Genomic DNA, 21,563 nt, shown 5'->3' on the forward strand with positions numbered 1-21,563 from the left:
CGTCTCATCTTCCGCCAGGGTCGCTTTACTCATACTACCCCTCTCCTCAAGACCCTTCACTGGCTCCCTATCCGTTTTCGCATCCTGTTCAAACTTCTTCTACTAACCTATAAATGTATTCACTCTGCTGCTCCCCAGTATCTCTCCACACTCGTCCTTCCCTACACCCCTTCCCGTGCACTCCGCTCCATGGATAAATCCTTCTTATCTGTTCCCTTCTCCACTACTGCCAACTCCAGACTTCGCGCCTTCTATCTCGCTGCACCCTACGCCTGGAATAAACTTCCTGAGCCCCTACGTCTTGCCCCATCCTTGGCCACCTTTAAATCTAGACTGAAAACCCACCTCTTTAACATTGCTTTTGACTCGTAACCACTTGTAACCACTCGCCTCCACCTACCCTCCTCTCTTCCTTCCCGTTCACATTAATTGATTTGATTTGCTTACTTTATTTATTTTTTGTCTATTAGATTGTAAGCTCTTTGAGCAGGGACTGTCTTTCTTCTATGTTTGTACAGCGCTGCGTATGCCTTGTAGCGCTATAGAAATGCTAAATAGTAGTAGTAGTAGTAGTAGAGAACCACTGGTGTAAGACTCCAGTTTAAATCAACAATTTATCTTCTTCAGAGTACCAGCATTGTACTTTAGGTGCCAGGATTGCATTTTGCTTGTAATACTAGTTGTCATCCCAGACCTGGGACACACATGGAGGGGCATAATCGAAAGGGGCGCCCACGTTTTCCTGAGGACGTCCTCGCAGGACATCCCAGCGAAGGGGCAGGGAAACCCGTATTATCGAAACAAGACGGGCGTCCATCTTTTGTTTCGATAATACGGTCAGGGACGCCCAAATCTTAACATTTAGGTAGTCCCTAGAGATGGTCGTCCTTAGACTTGGTCTGATTTTCAGCGATAATGGAAACTAAGGACGCCCATCTCAGAAATGACCAAATGCAAGCCATTTGGTCATGGGAGGAGCCAGCATTCGTAGTGACATGCCAGGACACCAACCGGGCACCCTAGGGGCACTGCAGTGGACTTCAGAAAAAGCTCCCAGGTACATAGTTCCCTTACCTTGTGTGCTGAGCCCCACATAACCCACTCCCCACAACTGCACACCACTACCATAGCCCTTATGGGTGAAGGGGGCACCTAGATGTGGGTACAGTAGGTTTGTGGTGGGTTTTAGAGGGCTCACATTTACCACCACAAGTGTAACAGGTAGGGGGGGGATGGGCCTGAGTCCGCCTGCCTGAAGTGCACTGCACTCACTAAAACTGCTCCAGGGACCTGCACACTGCTGTGATGGACCTGAATATGACATTTGAGGCTGGCATAGAGGCTGGCACAAAATATTTGTAAAGATGTTTTTTTGAGGATGGGAGGGGGTTAGTGACCACTAGGGGCATAAGAAGAGGTCATCCTTGATTCTCTATGGTGGTCATCTGGTCATTTCGGCCACCTTTTTGTGCCTTGGTCATAAGAAAAACAGAACGAGGTAAAGTCGTCCAAGTGCTCATCAGGGACGCCCTTTTTTTTCAATTATGGGCCGAGAACATCCATATGTTAGGCACGCCCAAGCCCCGCCTTCGCTATGCCTCCGACACGCCCCTGTGAACTTTGGTCATCCCCGCTGCAGAAAGCAGTTGGGGACGCCCAAAATCAGCTTTCAATTATACCGATTTGGGTGACCCTGTGAGAAGGACGCCCATCTTGCAATTTGTGTCGAAAGATGGGCATCCTTCTCTTTCAAAAATGAGCCTGAAAGGTTTCTAAACACTTCTGGTTACCAATCACTGCACATAAAATATGGATCCTTCAGCAGAAGGACTTTACTATCAAACACGGCACAAAAATGTTCTGTTCTATTTACCTAAAATTTGTTTCTTAATCATAGAAAATTTGAATTTGCCATGGTTAGGCAGCAGATTGCTTTAAGGGAAAACGTGAGCAGAAGTTCATTGAAGCATTAGCATTTTGGTCACTTCTGATACTTCTCTGTACAACACAGAGAAAGGAACCACAGCAAAGAAAATGAAAAGAAATATGGTGAGTATTTCCACAGCTGTTGTGAGGGCCATGTTATTTCATTTGAAGCACAGAAATAAAGATCAATAAATTAATACAAATTCCTTTTGACTGGGTGGATTTTAAAAATATCTTGGCTATTTTTCAGGAACTAACATGCCATTCAGAAAAAGACAAAAACAAACATACAAATAAACAAAATGCAAAGGAAGAGCAGACTTCTCTTTCTAAGATGACCAAAGCAATAAAAATATCTAAGGGGTCTTTTACTAAGCCATGGTAGCGTTCTTAGCTCGCGATAGAAATCAGCTGGCAGTAAATGCAGAGATGCCCATAGGAATATAATAAGTGATTCGGCGTTTACTGCCAGCTAATTTCTACCGTGAACTAAAAAATCACTACCATGGCTTAGTAAAAGGCCCCCCTAATTCATTAAAAGATGGAAGTGATGTTGCTCTGGTGTATAATTTAGGGGGGAAGTTATCAACGTGGGCTACTCTTAAGATATGTTACTTTACCACTAATTCATACTATTTTAGCATAGGTCCCATTTTATGCATTGAGACCCAGTTAATAATAATCCAGGTTAACAGTAAAATAATAATCTTAACACTGATAACTCCCCCCCCCCCCCCTTGGTGCTCTGATATCTAGAAACCCCATCTGTCCCCATTCTGTGTTTCTCACGTAACAGCAGCATGTTACATATATTGCCTGGTGCTTCAACACAGACTTTTCAAGGAAAAGGCCTTGTGTGACCATTTATCTAGTAAAGCACAGTGTTTACCAAAAACATTGTATTAGGGTTTACATATTAATAGTCATGATGAATTGATCACAGACAAATAAACTTTTTCTCCTTATCCATCTGAAAAGCTGTTGGTGAACAATTTCCAGGCTTCTGCATAGACATTCTCATTCTATTGTTGTGTTGCAAATTAAATTTCCCAGTGCATTAAACCCTTCATATTGACCGTTTAGGTTTAGAGAATGTAGAAGCCATTCCTCTTCTTGTCATCTCCAATATGAATGCACTGTACCAGACACAAAGCAAAGTTCATCTGCAATAAACCTATGAATTATCATTATGTTTAATGTGCCAAACCTATTCCTCCCATGGCAGGAAGATGTGCAGAAATCAATTTTCTTCCTGTCTGTGTAGCATAAGATTGACAGGTGATATATTCAATGTGGAATTTTTGACAGGGGCCTGGTCTTGCAACTTGCCATGGATGACTATCAAACATATTAATAGAGTCTGCAGTAACACTTTTATCAACCTCCTGGAGAAAGAGACCTACCCTGGCAGATGGTCCCATTTCCTACATATCCAGGTTTGCAGGTGCAGCTATGTCCCCTGACAGTGTTAATGCAGACTGCATTCTCATCACAGTTGAGCTGTCCGCTGCCACATTCATCATGTTCTACAAGAAAAAAAAATAAAATAGAAAGACCAACCGATCTGAAGTTTAAAGAGCGACTTAAAGTGTTAGGATGCAGGAATGGCTGAACCCAGCAGGTAGCTGGATGTAGAGTCTGGCTCATTCAATTTCAGGATACAATTATCTTTCCATGCATGGGGTTGTTTGCTTATTCCTCCTGAACTTGAGGGAAGCTAGCTGAGGAAAGCCAAAGCAGAGAGAACACACAATGCCACAGGAATAAAATAATAGATAATAAAACAGATCCAGATTTTGTTTACACAGATCTGCAGGAAAAGGTATTTCAGTTCTGAACTCCCACAGATCAACAACAGAAGAAATGTAAAGTGAGTACTGTATGATTAGAAACTGACAAGACTGCCTTTATTTGCAGCCTGATTTCTAGTAGTAGTACCACGAGATTACCACTAGGGGTCATGGGCACCATTTTAAACCCAGGACTCAGAAGAGCAGAAGCGACTGGGGTATATCTCTTGCACCCACTAGAAGCCAGGAAGCCAGGGACCACTGGATGCCCCAGGAATGTGATCAGAGGTGGGAGGTTTGCCAGAGGTTGGAATTGGGGGAGGGGGCTATGTCTGCCAGGGGAGGCTGTTATTTCTGCTGGAAGGGCCAACAGGTGAGGGGCTTGATGTCAGAAGGAGGTAGGGGTTGATTGGGAGGGTTGACCTTGCCTTTACAAGCACCCCTTTCCAGCAAGTACCTACACATGCCTCGGGGCAGGTGTAAATGTTAGCATCCAGATTTTTTATATCAATGTGGATCCCCTTATAAGATGGGGAATCCAGGTCAATATTGTAGGCCTGCCCAGACCACTCCCTCTCCATGGTCTAACCATACCCCCTTTGCTATCTCCACATGGTGTGCATACTTATGTGTAGATAATGGTTTCTTAAATTGTCTTTGCACGTGTATGACAATCTACACATAGAAAAGCTGCTATTTATGTGGGTGGATCTTTCTAAAATAAGGGCCATAATTTATATGCTTAAGTGCCAATGGGTAAAAGATGGTATAATTTTAAGCAGATAAGAACTCTGTTAAAGTTATATGTAAATTTTCAGCAATGCTACTGATAGATAGATAGATAGATAGATAGATAGATAGATAGATAGATAGATAGATAGGGGTCTATAAAATCATGAGTGGAGTGGAAGAGGTAGAAGTGAATCACTTGTTTACCCTTTCCAAAAATACAAGGACTAAGTCACTAAGAGGGGCATAATCGAAAGGGACATCCAAGTTTTGCTGAGGATGTCCTCGCAAAACGTCCCGATGGAGGGGCGGAGAAACCTGTATTATCGAAACAAGAAGGATGTCCATCTTTCATTTCGATAATACGGTCGGGGACGCTCAAATCTTGAAATTTAGGTCGTCCTTAGAGATGGTCGTCCCTAGACTTGGTCATTTCTGATTTTTGGCAATAATGAAAACCAAGGACGCCCATCTCAAGAAACAACCAAATGCAAGCCCTTTGGTCATGGAAGGAGCCAGCATTTGTAGTGCACTGGTCCCCTTGACATGCCAGGACACCATAGGCACTGGTTATGGTACTCTAGTCAATTTATAAAGAAAAGTACTTTTACTTACAGAATTCTAGTGCAAATGGCAGAGAATGAGTATATATCTAGGTGTGACCACTTACACCAGCCCTATAGCTAGAGTAAATCCCTGTGCTAGAAGGATGCATGAATGCATGTAAATTATAGTATTCTACAATTTACATGCATACAAGTGCACTTTGCCCATGCATAATTTCCCTGGCAAAGTATGTGCCATCAAAGCATAGTGTTTATCGTTTATTATCATTCATCATTTGCTATACCGCTTCACTTGCATGCAAAACAAAATGGTTTATAATACATAAACTTTTCTGCTTTTCAGTATTCTAAAAAAATGCTAGTTACACATGTAAGTGACCATGTGCACTTGTAGATGACTAGAATGCCACTATTTACAGACCTTCTTGCTACCAAACACTAGGTGGCTTTTTATAGCATTAGCCACATTAATCAGAAAGTGAATAATTGCATGAATGGACTATGGCTCCTATAGTGATAGAGATGTATAAACAGGATCTGTGAAGTAAAGCCTTGCTCTGTCTTGCAGGATGGCCCTGCTGGGAATAAGGTTGGCATACTACTGGACTCTGGGAGATGATGGAAACCCTGCTTGTGTTCCCAGCAGGGAACTGTGATTATCCCTCTTTTTGAATCCTTGTTTGCTTTTTGGGGGGGCGTTTAATGGAAATAATGGTTACATACAATGTGCAATCTAGAACTATCTCTTTCTGAATCAGTGGCTCCATTCATCCCCAGAAAGAGGTGTTCATTTTAAGCCATATAACTTGTCATATCTCCACTGACAGAGAACCATCAGTGGCAGCAGAATGTGGTACCTCGACTCTTAGTTCTATATAATATCATTAAAGATTGATAAATCACCTGGACTGGATGGTATACGCCCCAGGGTATTGAAAGAACTCGAACATGAAATTGCTGATCTGCTGCTAGTGGATCTGTAACCTGTCATTAAAGTCATTGTAGTAACTAAGGATTGGAGGGTGGCCAATGTGACACCAGTTTTTAAAAAGAATTCCAGGGGTGATCCAAGTAATTACAGACCAGTAAGCCTGACTTCAGTGCTGGCCAAAATTGTTGAAACTATTATAAAGAATATAATTACAGAACACATGGTTTAATAGGACAGGGTCAGCATGGATTCAGCCATGGGACGTCTTGCCTCACCAACTTGCTTCATTTCTTTGAAGGCATGAATAAACATATGGATAAAGGTGAGCTGGTTGATGTAGTGTATCTAGATTTTCAGAAAGCTTTTAACAAAGTTCCTCATGAGAGACGTTCAGGCTCATTTTCGAAAGATATGGACATCCATCTTTCGACATAAATCAGAACATGGACGTCCATCTCCCAGAGATATCCAAATCGGTATAATCGAAACCTGATTTCGTACGTCTCCAACTGCAGTCTGTCGCAAGGACGTCCAAATCTCAAGGGGGTATATCTGAGGCGTGGTGAAGGTGGGACTTGGGCGTGCCTAAGACTTGGATGTCTTTGAGCTATAATCGAAAAAAGCAGGGACATAACATGGTTTTTTTATAATGAATAAGGCACAAAAAGGTGTCCCAAATGACCAGATGGCCACCGGAGGGAATCGGGGATGACCTCCCATTACTCCCCCAGTGGTCACTAACCCCCTCCCACCCTCAAAAAACATCTTTAAAAAATATTTTGTGCCAGCCTTCATGCCAACCTCAGATATCATACTCAGGTCCATGACAGCAGTATGCAGGTCCCCGGAGTATATTGGTGCAATTCAGACAGGTGGACCCAGGCCCATCCCCCCACTACCTGTTACATTTGTGCAGGAAACTGTGAACCCTCCAAAACCCACCAGAAACCCATTGTACCTACATATAGGTGCCCCCTTCACCTGTAAGGGCTATGGTAGTGGTGTATAGTGGGTTTGGGGGGGGGGGGGTTGGGGGGAGTTCAGCACACAAGGTAAAGGAGCTATGTACCTGGGAGCATTTTATGAAGTCCACTGCAGTGCCCCCTAGGGTGCCCGGTTGGTGTCCTGGCATATCAGGGGGACCAGTGCACTACAAATGCTGGCTCCTCCCACGTCCATATGGCTTGCATTTGGATCTTTTTCACATGGACGTCTTTGGTTTCAAAAATCGCCGAAAGTCAAAGATGTCCATGTCTAGGGACATAAAAATCCAAGGACATCCTTGGTATTTTCGAAACGAAAGCTGGACGTTCATCTTTTTTTCAAAAATACAGTTTTCCCCAGCTCCGGAATTGGACATTTTACGAAGACATCCAAATTCCAACTTGGACGTTTCTTTCGAAAATGCCCCTCTTTGTGAGAAAATTAAAGTGTCATAGGATAGGAGGCAATGTTCTGGTGTGGATTAGGAATTGGTTATTGGACAGAAAACAGAGGGTAGGGTTAAATGGCCATTTTTCTCAATGGAGGAGGGAGGAGGTTGAATAGTGGAGTGCCATAGGGATCAGTACTCAAGAAAAAGACCTAGGTGTCTTTATAGACAATATACTGAAATTTTTTACCCAGTGTGTGATGGCAGCGAAAAAAGCAAACAGGATGCTAGGAATTATTAGGAGAGGGATGCAAAATAAGACTAAAAATATTATAATGCCTCTATATCGCTCCATGGTCTGACCTCACCTTGAGTATTGTGTTCAATTCTGGTCATCACATCTCAAAAGAGGTATAGTGGAATTAGAAAAGGTTTAAAGAAGAGCGACTAAAATGATAGCGGGAATGGAACTGCTCCCATATGAGGAAAGGCTAAAGAGGTTAGGGTTCTTCAGCTTGGAAAAGAGACAGCTGAGGGGCTTCCAATCAGAAACCGCATACAGTTCAAGCTTCTCCTTCTTACCTACAAATGCACTCAGTTTGCAGCCCCTCATTACCTCTCTACCCTCATTTCCCCTTACGTTCCCGTCCGTAACCTCCGCTCACAGGACAAATCCCTCCTCTCAGTACCCTTCTCCACCACCACCAACTCCAGGCTCCGCTCATTCTGCCTCGCCTCAATCTATGCTTGGAATAAACTTCCTGAGCCCTTACACCAAGCCCCCTCCCTACCCATCTTCAAATCTTTGCTCAAAGCCCACCTCTTCAATATTGCTTTCGGCACCTAACCTTTATACCTTTCAGGAAATCTAGACTGCCCCAATTTGACTGCCCCTATTTGACTGACTGTACATTTGTCCTTTAGATGGTAAGCTCCTTGAGCAGGGACTGTCCTTCTATGTTAAATTGTACAGCGCTGCGTAACCCTAGTAGCGCTTCAGAAATGTCAAGTAGTAGTAGTAGGGGGGGGAAATGATTGAGGTGTACAAAATCCTGAGTGGAGTGGAATGGATGGAGGTGAATTGGTTTTTCTGTCATTCAAAAAGTGCAAAAGACCAGGGGACACTCAATGAAATAGAAGGAAATATTTTTTTCACTCAAAGAATAGTTAAGTTCTGGTTTTAAAAAAACGGTTTGGACAAATTCTGGGAGGAAAAGTCCACAGCCTGTTATCGAGATGAACATGGGGGAAGACTCTGCTTGCCCTGGGGATTTAGCATGGAATGGTGCTACTAACTGTGTTTCTGCCAGATACTTGTGACCTGGATAGGCCACTACTGGAAGCAGGATACTGTGCTGGACAGAACATTGGTCTGACCCAATATGGCTATTCTTATGTTCTATTTATTTACTAAAGCTTAGCAAATACTAATGGACATTAGCGCATGTTAAGTGCTGGGTACCTATGGGCAATGTGGCTTTTAGTGCACACTAATGTCTATTAGTACACACTAAGCTTTAGTAATAGATCCCCGTAATTTTAATTTATAATGGAATTATGGTCTACAGTGTGATTAAAAATTGTCTTCAAAGATTTATGGTATTTATGTTTTGGCGTTATCATTGAAGAAAACCCCCTAAAATAAATACCACTTATGCCAGAGGCCTGGAAAATACATTTCAAGTACTGAGTCCCTAAAAAGTCTGCACTTTCAATGCAAATGTCCTTTGAACAAAAGTTTTAGTTCATTTTCCTTTCATTTTTTTGACTTTTCCATGATTTATGGACAATTTTTCCAGTTTGCATTAAAACATTTTAACACATTAAACAACTTAGTACGCATTAATTTGAAGGTTAATGTGCTTCTTACAAACACACTAATGAATATACACTTCTATTCTGCAAGTACAACATTGCTGATTCTTAAAAAAAAACTGTCTTTATGTGAACTTTGAATCTTGCAAACTACCTCCAAGTTGTCTGCTAACCTGTAGTTCTGAATTCACTCAGTTTGTCAACAAAGCAAGAGAACTATATTTCCTTCCATATTAGGCAACTGGACACTGGATAGGCACTCAAAGTTTACCATGCAAATGTTAGCATTTATGAGGTGGTTTCAGCACAGCTGATATGCTGAAATACTGGTGATCTGAGGCAAACCTCAGAATTACTACAAGCCACAGAAACGAGTCAGCTGGGGTTTTTTTTCTACACAGATCATTTGTGGTGAGACCCACACAATTGATGTTTTGTCCTGCATAGATGCCAAATCTATTGAGCAAGGCAGTTAAAGCTACTGTTCCTCACAATGATCAAAGAATAATGAATTGAAATGAAAAAAAAATGGCACTGTACACCCCTAAGGCCAGATTCAGTAAATTGCACCCAAAATTAGGCACCATTAAGATCCATACTAAGCAGAGCACCTATTACAGAATACTGGCTTCATGGCTTATCGCATCTAACTCTGGACGCAAACACGACTGCCAAAAGCTGGTGCAAATGCTCATACCATCTGATGGTGATGGCAGTGAGGAGCAAAGGGCCGCCAAGGGGGGGGGGGGCAGGGGGGACAAAATTCCCCGGGCCCGGGCCTCCGGGGGGGCCTGGTGCCGCAGTCCCCTCCACCCGACCCCTCCATCCACCACCGGGCCGGGCCCCCCTGAATTCAAATCATAGCACCTCACCTCGACCTCGCTCCATGTGAAAGAAGCACAGCAGAGGCAGTCTGCAGATCGCCTCTCTTCGGGCCTTCCCTCTCTGTGTCCCGCCCTCGTCTGACATAAATTGCGCGAGGACAAGACACAGGGAGGGAAGGCCCGAAGGGAGGCGATCTGCAGACTGCCGCTGCTGCGCTTCTTTCACATGGAGCGAGGTCGAGGTGAGGCGCTATGATTTGAATTCAGGGGGGCCCGGCCCGGTGGTGGACGGAGGGAGGCGGCAACGATGATGACTTCGAGGAGGCGGGCAGCCCAGCCCAGTCTCTTGGCGGCCCTGGAGGAGCACAAACAACAGTATTCTGTAACATCATGCCTAATTTCTGGAAACGTCCCTGACCCATCCATGCCCCTCCCATGGCCACACCCCTTTTGAGCTGTGTGCTATGAAATTTAATCACACGTTATAGAATAGGGTGTCGAGAGATCCGTCATAAGATCTAATTATTGTCAATTAAGTGCTTGTTACCTTCAATAATTGATTGTTAGCACCTAATTGATTAATTAGTTTATACGTGGATCTGGGATCCATGCCCAAATTTGGATGGCCTACATAGAATCTGTTTAGGGCCTTTAAAGTCAAGATAAGTACTTAAAATGTAACCATCAAATTTAGCCAATGAAGACTCTTTAATACAGGAGCTATATACTCCTTAAAACTGACACCACAAATTGCCCATTCCACTAGTTCACTTGTTGGTTGCTTCAACGGCAGACATGTCGCAGTAATCTAAATGAGATGCTACTACTCACAAACATTACTGTGTTCAAATCAGATATTTGATAACAGAGGCATAAAAGATTAAGTGCTTGGATTTAAATAAAAGCAATTTTAACCACAGAGGAAATATGGACAGCAAGATTTAACCCCACATCTTCTTCTTTAAAGGAAGCATTATCGCATCCAATTTAGATTTAAATTTACTGTATATCTCAAGTTTATCTTCTGCTAACCCAGCAAACCTCTATTTTATAAGGATTTAAACATAACCAAGTTGCTTTTCAAAAGCATTTATGTGGTATTCAGAAAACATAAGTTCTCAAAACTAGAGTGATTTGAACAGAGCAAGATAAAAAGCTTTCATGTTCAGTAGTAAGTATTTTTCATATGTACATCATATTTTACATGAGGAAAAGCATCCTGTGAAATTGTGCATGAGAGTATGTGGATAAAAATTCATGTACCAATGAGAAGACATGTTTTCCTGCAAATCATGTTTAGGCAACCCTGGGGTAAAAGTTTGCATGATGAAAGAGTGGTGTTGTGATGTATTTAAGTGCTTTTCAGGTCAATATTCAAAATGAGTTGTACATTTTAGGGGCTATACATGCATAAATGATAGAATAATGGCATATACATTTCAGACATACATACAGACACTCTTTCTCTCTCTCTCTCTCTCTCTCTCTGTACTGGTGCTGTGCTGCTTCTCTTGTTCATTGCCCCCCCACCCCACCTATTTAGCCCACCATCATGTAAAGTTCCTGCCTTTGCTGCCAGTTCTTTTTCTCAGCCTGCCACAGCCCCTTCACACTTCACACTTCACCCCATTCCTCTTACATTTCTACCCCTTCTCAACCCCTGCACTTTACTGCTTGCTTTTCAACAACCCTACTCACCACTTTGATATGGTTTCTCACAGAAGACTCCTGAATAAGCTGAGAGGGCTGAACTTGGGACCCAAAGTGGTGGACTGAATTGGAAACTGGTTGACTAATAGGTGGCAGAGGGTGGTGGTAAATGGAATCCGCTCGGAGGAAATGAAGGTGAGCAGTGGGGTGCCACAGGGGTCGGTACTGAGGCCGATTCTGTTTAATATATTTGTGAGAGACACTGCTGAAGGGTTAGAAGGAAAAGTTTGCCTTCTTGTGGATGACGTGAAGATAGCCAATAGAAGGGATACCCTGGAGGAAATAGAAACAATGAGAAGAGAGCTCCAAAAATTAGAAGAATGGTCAAAGTTAAAGTTTAATGCCAAGAAATGCAGAGTGATGCACTTCGGGTGCAGAAATCTAAAAATGATGTATGAAATAGGAAGCAAGAGATTGATGAGCACAGCTCAGGAGAAGGACCTTAGGGTGATGGTGTCCAAGGATCTCAAGGTGGTGAAACAATGTGACAAGGTGGTGGCCATGGCCAGAAGCATGCATAGAGAGAGTATAACCAGCAAAAGAAAGGAGGTGTTGATGCCCTTGTACAAGTTGGTGAAGTCCCACTTGGGATATTGGGTTCAGTTTTGGAGGTTAAAAGACTTAAAGAGGTCCAGAGAAAAGCAATGAAAATTGTATGAGGTTTGTGCCACAAGACATATGAGGAGAGAATTGATGACCTGAAGATGTATACCCTTGAGGAAAATTGAGACAGGAGTGATATGATACAGACATTCAAATATTTGAAAGGTATTAATATACAAACAAACCTTTTTCAGAGATGGGAAGGTGGTAGAATTAGATGACATGAATTTAGGTTGTAGAGGAGCTGACTCAGGAATAATGTCAGGAAGTACTTTTTCATGGAGAGGGTGGTAAATACCTGGAATGCCCTCCCGTGGGAGGTGGTGGAGATGAAAATGGTAACAGAATTTTAAAATGCATGGGCTAAACACAAAGGAATCCTCTATAGAAGGCATGCAATCAAACAAACTTAACAGTGACTAGATGGCAGCACCAGTAATTGAGAAGCAAAGCCAGTCCTGGGCAGATTTCTATGGTCTGTGCCCTGACCATGGCTGGGCAGATTTGGATGGGCTAGAGTGGGGCTTCAATGACACCTTCAGTAGTTGGGGATCAAGGCCAGTGCCAGACAAACTTCTATGGTCTGTGCCCTGAAAATGGCAATGACAAATCAAGATCAAGTATACATATGTATTATCACATCATACCTTATGCTATGAGTTCATCTTGTTGGGCAGACTGAATGGACTGTGCAAGTCTTTATCTTTCGTCATCAACTGTTACTATGTTTAGTAAAAGGACCCTTAGCTTTATCCAGGCACAAATGACCTGCAGATAGGAGTTTACAACCTCCATCAATAAAATCCTATTTGTGCTGAAAGTGTTGGGTAATTTAGTTCCGCCACCTCCTCTCCTGTGGTCCTGCTGCTCTCTCACACCTCCAGTTAATTCTGACAACCAACAGGTCAAATACATGCATATATTTTAAAACATGACCAGTTACACCAGTCATAGAGCTGGTGTAAATGCTCGTGCCTTGATTGCTAATTGAAAACATTCTATCATTCCTGGGTGTAATCGTGTTTCTTGCCCTTACTCCACCTGTGTTATAGAATAGGGTGTGGTTGTAATTTTAGTATTTACATGTAGCCTAGTGGTTAGTGCAACAGACTTTGATCCTGGGGAACTGGGTTAGATTCCCACTACAGCTCCTTGTGACTCTGGGCAAATCACTTAACCCTTCATTGCCCCAGGTACAAACAAAAATACTGTAAGTACTTGTATACAGTATTTAAACCGCTTTGATTGTAACCACAGAAAGGTGGTATATCATTGCAAGTCTCCTCCGCTTTTACCTGCATTCTTGGAGCCTAGATGTTGGTACACTTTTTACTGAATCATGCCTATAGTGCTAACATGAATGACCATATAAATACATTGTAGATTAGATTCCGTAAATCCAAATTTGGGCAACAAAAAAATGAACGCTAAGCGCTATAAATGGTGCACTGAGTTGGGCACTGTTTATATAATAGCACTTAGTGGCAGAATCTGCATCCAATTTTGAGTGTGAGGACTTACACCAAATGAAACCTGGTGTAAATCCTCACTCCTAGATTACGTGCAGATCTACCATATTCTATAACACTGCACGCAAATTCTAGGAATGCCCATGATCCGCCCATGCCCCTCCCATGGTCATGCCCCCTTTTCAGGTCCATGTGAAAAATGTATGCACACATCTTTATAGAATCCCCACTAGGAATTTATGTGATAAATTCTAATTCTTGCCAATTAGCACCAATAATTATTTATTTATTACATTTGTACCCCGCGCTTTCCCACACATGGCAGGCTCAATGCGGCTTACATAGTAACAATATAAATAATTACAAAGTCGTAAGAAGAATAGACAGTTAATTGTTCATACTCAATTATTGGCGCTAATTGGCTCACCATGCAATTAAATTTCTCGCACACAAATGTGCACATTCTTTTGTTGTGCAGGTCCATGCACCATGCAGCAGAGTTGGAACCAGTAAAACTCATAAAACAATAAATGTAAAAACACTGGTAATAAAAGATTAGCATGCATAAAAATGATAAAGCACATGGATGAAACCAAAAATACTGGTATAGCATGTTCTATGTTATTCTCTTCACCACTTTGGTACATTTTATTATGAAGAGAGCAGAGGCAATTTTCAAACCGAGTGCATTAGCCAATGATTAATTCAAGCACATTTGAAGACCCCAGCTTGGCTGAGACTAATGATAATAATTGCATCCTCACAGAAAACTGACACTAGATTGCATATCTGGAGGCACAAACATCGAAAGCTGACAACTGACTGCCACACATCTCTCTGCTACGTGAATGTGAGTCATAACCAGAGCAAAAGTGGTCCTGTAATTCTGCAGCCAGAAGAGGCTCATTCCCAGTTCCCAGCATGTTAAAATGTGTTATTAACTAGGAATATGAATTTCTGTTTCATTTCATTTTGGAATAGTGAGCACTATTTTATTTATTGAGCACTAAATAGTGTGCACTATTTCAATATGACATGGAACAACACCAAATAAAAACAAAATGAAACAGAATTTTAAAAGATGAAACATAATGATAAGAAACACCCAGACTCTTAACTCTCCCCTGCTAGGCTGGGAAATAACCCATGTCTTTATGTACCACTGACTGTAAAATGGACCAAAGCCCAGTACCTAGCTGGTATACAACATAAGGCAGAGCTTCCCAAACTGTGGATCAGTACCCAAAATGGGGTCATAAAACCTGCCTTTGAGGGTCGTTTACGAAGGCAAGCTCACGTTTTTGGCATGCGTTAAATTTGTGGACGCGCTAAACGTTAGAGACGCCAATGCATTCCTATGGCCATCTCTAACATTTAGCGCACCCACAATTTTAGCCCACGCTAAAAACGTGAGCCCGCCTTAGTAAAAGACTCCCTTTGTGTCAGGACCTGCTCTCCCATAGGTGCATCATTATTCTGCACCTCTAGGGGGGGTCACACAATTTTATTTTTGATACTGTTTCATGGTAGTTCTATTATTAGCTTTCAATTTACTGTTTTCAAGTTTCTCTCATTTAGAGGGTCTTTTACTAAGGCGCACTCACGTTTTTGGAGCACGCTAAAATTGTGGTCTCGCTAAATGTTAGAGATGCCAATGCATTCCTATAGGCGTCTCTGTTTAGTGCACCCACAATTTTAGCACGCACTAAAAACGTGAGCGCACCTTAGTAAAAGACGCCCTTATCATATTTGTTTATTTTTGGTTATTTTACTATTGTATGCTGTTAAAATTATAAGTTCTATGTTAAACTGTACACTGCCTTGGGTGAATCTCTTCATAAAGGCGGTTAATAAATCTCAATAACGAAATAAATAACAATGGGCTCACAGCCACAAGAAAATTGGTAAGCACTGATGTAAGGCAACCTCTCAGACATGGACCGCCTCCTACACCCTGACTCTCAGGTCTGTGTCCTCAGAGAAAGTATTTATCTGACTTCCATTGTCTGATGTTAAGACACACTGATGAACCATGCATTGTGGGTCACTGCTTTATTCTGCTGCTTGGATATATGAGTGGAGAACCGAAGGCAAACAAATTGTATTTACATTCAGTGCAGCCAGGAACGAGCTAATTAACGGGTGTCAATAAAACAAAACATTTTCACAGGATCATGCTCCCCTGCTGTTAATCCAGGCAATCCTCAAACCAGTTACTGCAGAGATCACGCTGCAGCTGAGTGCTGGTTTCTTACACTGCTACTGAATAGCCACTTTCTGATGGTCTCATGTTCTACTTTTCTAAGGTTTTAATTAAAATTAGTCAAAACCAAACTATTTATAAACCATACTCGAGAACTCTTAAGTTCAAAAGAAAGCTACAATGACCAGGGAGCTGTACTCCCTCGTTAAAACCAGATTCTAGCTGATGATCTAGGAGGCAGACACCCTTATTAATATTTAGTCTAATGAAAAGGTATTATATAATATTGCAACACTAGTAAAAAAGGCCTGTTTCTCAACAAAATGAAAAGGGCACTAGCAAGGCTACCTTGTAATGGTGATTATGTTTTAAGGCTCTCGTCGAAGCAATTTCTCCTCTCTCCCCTGCCCTCCCCTCCATGTGCAGCGATTCTCCTGTGTCCTGCCGTTCCCTCTGTGTCCCACGATTCTGGCCTCCCCTCCATGTCCAGCGATTCTCCTCTGCACTGCCCTCCCCTTGGTGTTCCGCTATTCTGGCCTCCCCTCCATGTCCAGCGATTGTCCTCTACCCTGCCCTCCCATCCGTGTCCAGTGATTCTCTCCTCTCCTCCCATCCCATCCATGTCCATCGATTCCCCTCTGCCCTGGCCTCCCCTCCATGTCCAGTGATGTCCTCTGCCATTGCCTCTCCTCCATGTCCAGCAATTCTCCTCTGCCCTGCCCTCCCTTCCATGTCCCGCGATTCTCCCCTTGCCTCCCATCCCGTCCATGGACAGCGATTCTCCTCTGCCCTGCCCTCCCATCCGTGTCCTGCAATTCTCTCCTCTCCTCCTATCCCATCCATGTTGATTCTCCTCTGCCCTGCCCTCCCCTCGATGTCCCTCGATTCTGTCCTCCCCTCCATGTCCAGCGTTCCGTTGCCTTCACTTGTCTTGCTTGCGTTCGTAACATCCTGACATCAGCTCGCCTCCAGCGTTCCCTTCCCTCTCACTGTTCTGCCCTCTGATGTCATTTCGTCTTTACGCGAGGGCAGAACAGTGAGAGGGAAGGGAACGCTGGAGGTTTGCTGATGTCAGGATGTTACAAACCCAGACAGCCAGTCAGCCATGGAACGTTGACGGTACAAATTATTATATTAGATAGTAAATGATGACAGATAAAGATGCACACAGCTCACCTGTCTGTCCAACAAGGCTGCCCGAGCTGCACAACTCAAACTGTGGGCAGATAAAGACCATATGGCCTATCTAGTCTGTCCATCCATGCCAATTACTCTATCATTCCCTTAGATATCCTATGTACTTGTCCCAAGCTCTCTTGAATTCGGATGCTGTTTTTATCTCCATCTTTTCCACTAAGAGGCCTTCCATGAATTCACCACCCTTTCCATGATGAAGTATTTCCTCAGGTTATTTCTGAGTCTATCCCCTTTCACCTTCATTCTATGTCCTCTTGTTTCAGATCTCCCTTTCAATTGAAAGAGACATGCAACTATGGAACGCACTACCAAACGCCTTGAAAACAACGCACGACCTATCAAACTTTCGGAAATCACTAAAACCTAACTTATTCAAAAAGGCATACCCTAATGACCCAACTTAAATGCCTCGATCCTGCAACACAACGAAACTAATACTCAAACTGATCACAGCTCAACCCTTCCTCCTTATTCCCTGATGTGTCTGTCACACACGAACCTTCTACATTGTAATTCTGTATCTGTTATACCGGAATTGGCGATCGCCATCACGGTTATTATGTAAGCCACATTGAGCCTGCAAATAGGTGGGAAATTGTGGGATACAAATGCAATAAATAAATAAATAAATAAATAAATATCTCCCCTCTCCCGCTTTTCTTACAAAGTACACATATTGAGATCTTTAAGTCTGTCCCCAAACGCTTTATGATGAAGACCACTGACCATTTTAGTAGGCACCCCCTGGACCAACTCCATCCTGTTTATATCTTTTTGAAGGTGTGGTCTCCAGAATTGTACATAATAGTCTAAATAAGGTCTCACCAGAGTCTTATACAGGGGCATCATCATCTCTTTGTGCTACTGGCCATTCCTCTCCCTATGCACCCAAGCATCGTTCTAACTTTTGCCATCACCTTTTCTACTTGTTTGGCCACCTTAAGATTATCACATATGATCACACCCAAGTCCTGCTTCTCTTTCGTGCATAAAAGTTCTTCATCTCCTAAACTGTACCGTTCCCTCAAGTTTTTGTAGCCCAAATGCACGACCCTGCATTTTTTTAGCATTAAATCTTAGCTGCCAAATTCCAGACCATTCCTCTAGCTTCACTAGTTCCTTCCTCATGCTATTCACACCATCAGGGATGTCTACCCTATTGCAGATTTTGGTATCATCCACAAAGAGGCAAACCTTACCAGGCAACCCTTCAGCAATAACACTTACAAAAATATTAAAAAGAACCATCCCAAGAACTGAACCTTGCAGCACATCACTGGTAACATCTTTTTCCTCAGAATGAGCTCCAGTTACCACTACTCCCTATCGTCTTCCACTCAACCAGTTCCTAACCCAGCCAGTCACTTTAGGTCCCATACCGAGGGCACTCAGTTTATTTATTAGTCGTCTATGTGGAATCGTGTCAAAGGCTTTGCTAAAATCTAAATGCATCATATCTACGTCAAAGAAACTAATCAGATTTGTCTGACAAGACCTGCCTCTAGTGAAACCATGTTGCTTCGGGTTCTGTAATCCACTGGATTCCAAAAACTTTACTATTCTCGGATTTAATAATACATGACACCGTGGTTTCCCACTCTTACCATATAAGTTCAGTGTGGTTCACAAAAGAGTAAACTGGACCAACTTCAGGAATATTACACATGATGGTCAACTAACTGTCAAGAAAAATAACACAGTCACATTAAAACTTTCTTAAACAAGAAGGTTTTCAACCATTTTCAAAAAACCGTATAATCAGATTGCCTTTTTAAATAATTAACTAATTCATTCCAGTGGCTAGCTGCCAAATAAGCAAATGTGCCAGAGAAAACCTGTTTATAAACCACTTGCTTTGGATCTGGATATTGTAAAAGTAGAAAACATCTAGATCCAGGCATAATATTTCTATGCAATAATCGTATCAGACTTACTATATACTCTGGTACTTCACCGTGCACAATTCGAAAGACAAAGCAACAAAGCTTAAAGACCACTCGCACTTGCATTGGCAGCCAATGCAACTGTACCAATAATGGGGAAAGTGTTAAATCTAGAAACCCTAAATATTAATTGCGCAGTGGTATTAAATAAAGTTTGACGTTTAAAAGCGATGCCAATAATTTACTTACCACAGAAATCAGACTTACCGGCCTGTAGTTCCCAACCTCTTCCTTATTTTCACTCTTTTGGAAGGGGACCACAACTGCTCTTCTTCAGTCCTCTAGGACTCTAGAGAAGCATTGAAAAGGTCAGCCAGCGGAGCAGTGAGAACTTCCCTAAGTTCCTTCAGTACCCTCCGATGTATCAGCTGTACGGTGTCTTCCCCTCCCCGACTGAGTTACACTCCTAGCAGATGACATATAAAATGCTCATTCTTGTTCTTGATCTGTCCTTGCTATTTTCAGGTCACAGACCAGACCATGTCCTTGTTAACCTTTATTTCCTTATTGACATGCATGTTAAGTACTGTGCACACTGTGGTCAGTGTTTTTTTAATGATAGCAGCCATGGGTATCTAAATGGTTGTCACTGAACATCTGGAGTTTCTGGTCAGCGCTGGATAGCAGCAATATTCAGCCACTACGGCACTTAGGAGGGCTTTTGTTCTATTCTAAGTCATGCAGATACTGATCTGTATAAAGGCACTGAAAATGTCAGCTGCTTTTCAATTCCACCCATGGATCACCTCTGCATTATAAGGAAACATTCAGCAGCACCATAGTACTGCAACGAAGGAAATATTCAGCAGCACTACAGTGCCACAGTGGTCAGAGGAAATATTCAGTAGCACTATAGTGCCACAGCGGTAAGAGGAAATATTCAGTAACATTATAGTTCTGCAGCGGTCAGAATAAATATTCAGTAACTCTATAGTGCCGCAGCAGTGTGAGGAAATATTCAGTAGCACTATAGTGCCACAGCGGTCAGAGGAGTTATTCAGTAGCACTATAGTGGCTCACAGGAAATATTCAGCAACAGTATAATGCCACAGCGGTCAGAGGAAATTTCAGCAGCACTATCTGGGTAGTACCATGATGATCACTACTACTACTACTACTATTTAGCATTTCTATAGCGCTACAAGGCATACGCAGCGCTGCACAAACATAGAAGAAAGACAGTCCCTGCTCAAAGAGCTTACAATCTAATAGACAAAAAATAAATAAAGTAAGCAAATCAAATCAATTAATGTGAACGGGAAGGAAGAGAGGAGGGTAGGTGGGGGCGAGTGGTTACAAGTGGTTACGGGTCAAAAGCAATGTTAAAGAGGTGGGCTTTCAGTCTAGATTTAAAGGTGGCCAAGGATGGGGCAAGACGTAGGGGCTCAGGAAGTTTATTCCAGGCATAGGGTGCAGCGAGACAGAAGGCGCGAAGTCTGGAGTTGGCAGTAGTGGAGAAGGGAACAGATAAGGATTTATCCATGGAGCAGAGTGCACGGGAAGGGGTGTAGGGAAGGACGAGTGTGGAGAGATACTGGGGAGCAGCAGAGTGAATACATTTATAGGTTAGTAGAAGAAGTTTGAACAGGATGCGAAAACGGATAGGGAGCCAGTGAAGGGTCTTGAGGAGAGGGGTAGTATTGACCTCTGGATTTAGCCAGTAATAGGTCATTGGAGACTTTAGTAAGCGCAGTTTCAGTTGAGTGGAGAGGGCGAAAACCAGATTGTAATGGGTCAAGAATAGCATGTGAGGAGAGAAAATCAAGGCAGCGGCGGTGAACAGCACGCTCAAGTAATTTGGAGAGAAAAGGAAGGAGGGAGATGGGTCGGTAATTAGAGGGACAAGTAGGGTCAAGTGAAGGCTTCTTAAGGAGAGGTGTGACCACAGCATGTTTAAAGGCAGCAGGGACAGTCGCAGTGGAAAGTGAGAGGTTGAGAATGTGACAGATAAAAGGAATAAGAGTAGGAGAGATGGCATTAAGAAGGTGGGTGGGAATGGGATCAGAGGAACAGGTGGTACATTTTGAGGAAGAAAGGAGAAGTGTAGTTTCCTCAATAGTAACTTCAGGAAAGGAGGAAAGGGAATGAGGGGAAGGAGAGAGAGGGGAACGGACTAGTGGAGGGAGAGCTGGTGAGGTAGAGAAAGCAAGGTTTATCTTTTGAACCTTGTCGTGAAAGAATTCAGCAAGGGTCTGAGGAGATAATGAAGGGGGAGTTGGGGGAGGGGGCACCTTGAGGAGAGAGTTCAATGTGGTGAAGAGAAGTCGAGGATTAGAGCCAAGAGAGTTGGTCAGTTGGATATAATAATCCTGTTTGGCACGTAAAAGAGCAGATTGGAAGGAGGTCAGCATGAACTTAAAGTGTAAGAAATCAGCGAGGGCCCGAGATTTCCGCCAGAGGCGTTCGGCGGAGCGGGTACAGGAACGTAGGTAGCGGATATTTGAAGTCAGCCAAGGTTGGGGTTTTGTACGCCTTACAGGGCGGG

At 42.9% G+C, this 21,563-nt stretch overlaps 1 protein-coding gene across 1 annotated transcript in view; it reads right to left on the reverse strand.

Moving 5' to 3' along the window:
• The window catches only part of NELL1 (neural EGFL like 1), a 633,167-nt gene that overhangs the window by 187,499 nt on the left and 424,105 nt on the right, over nucleotides 1-21,563 (reverse strand). The window contains exon 14 of the mRNA XM_030200710.1: nucleotides 3,330-3,452. Coding sequence (XP_030056570.1) covers nucleotides 3,330-3,452 — 123 coding nt within the window. The remainder of the gene's footprint in view (nucleotides 1-3,329; nucleotides 3,453-21,563) is intronic.

The sequence above is a fragment of the Microcaecilia unicolor genome, chromosome 4, assembly GCF_901765095.1.
Source record: "Microcaecilia unicolor chromosome 4, aMicUni1.1, whole genome shotgun sequence".
NCBI classification, from domain to species: Eukaryota; Metazoa; Chordata; class Amphibia; order Gymnophiona; family Siphonopidae; genus Microcaecilia; species Microcaecilia unicolor.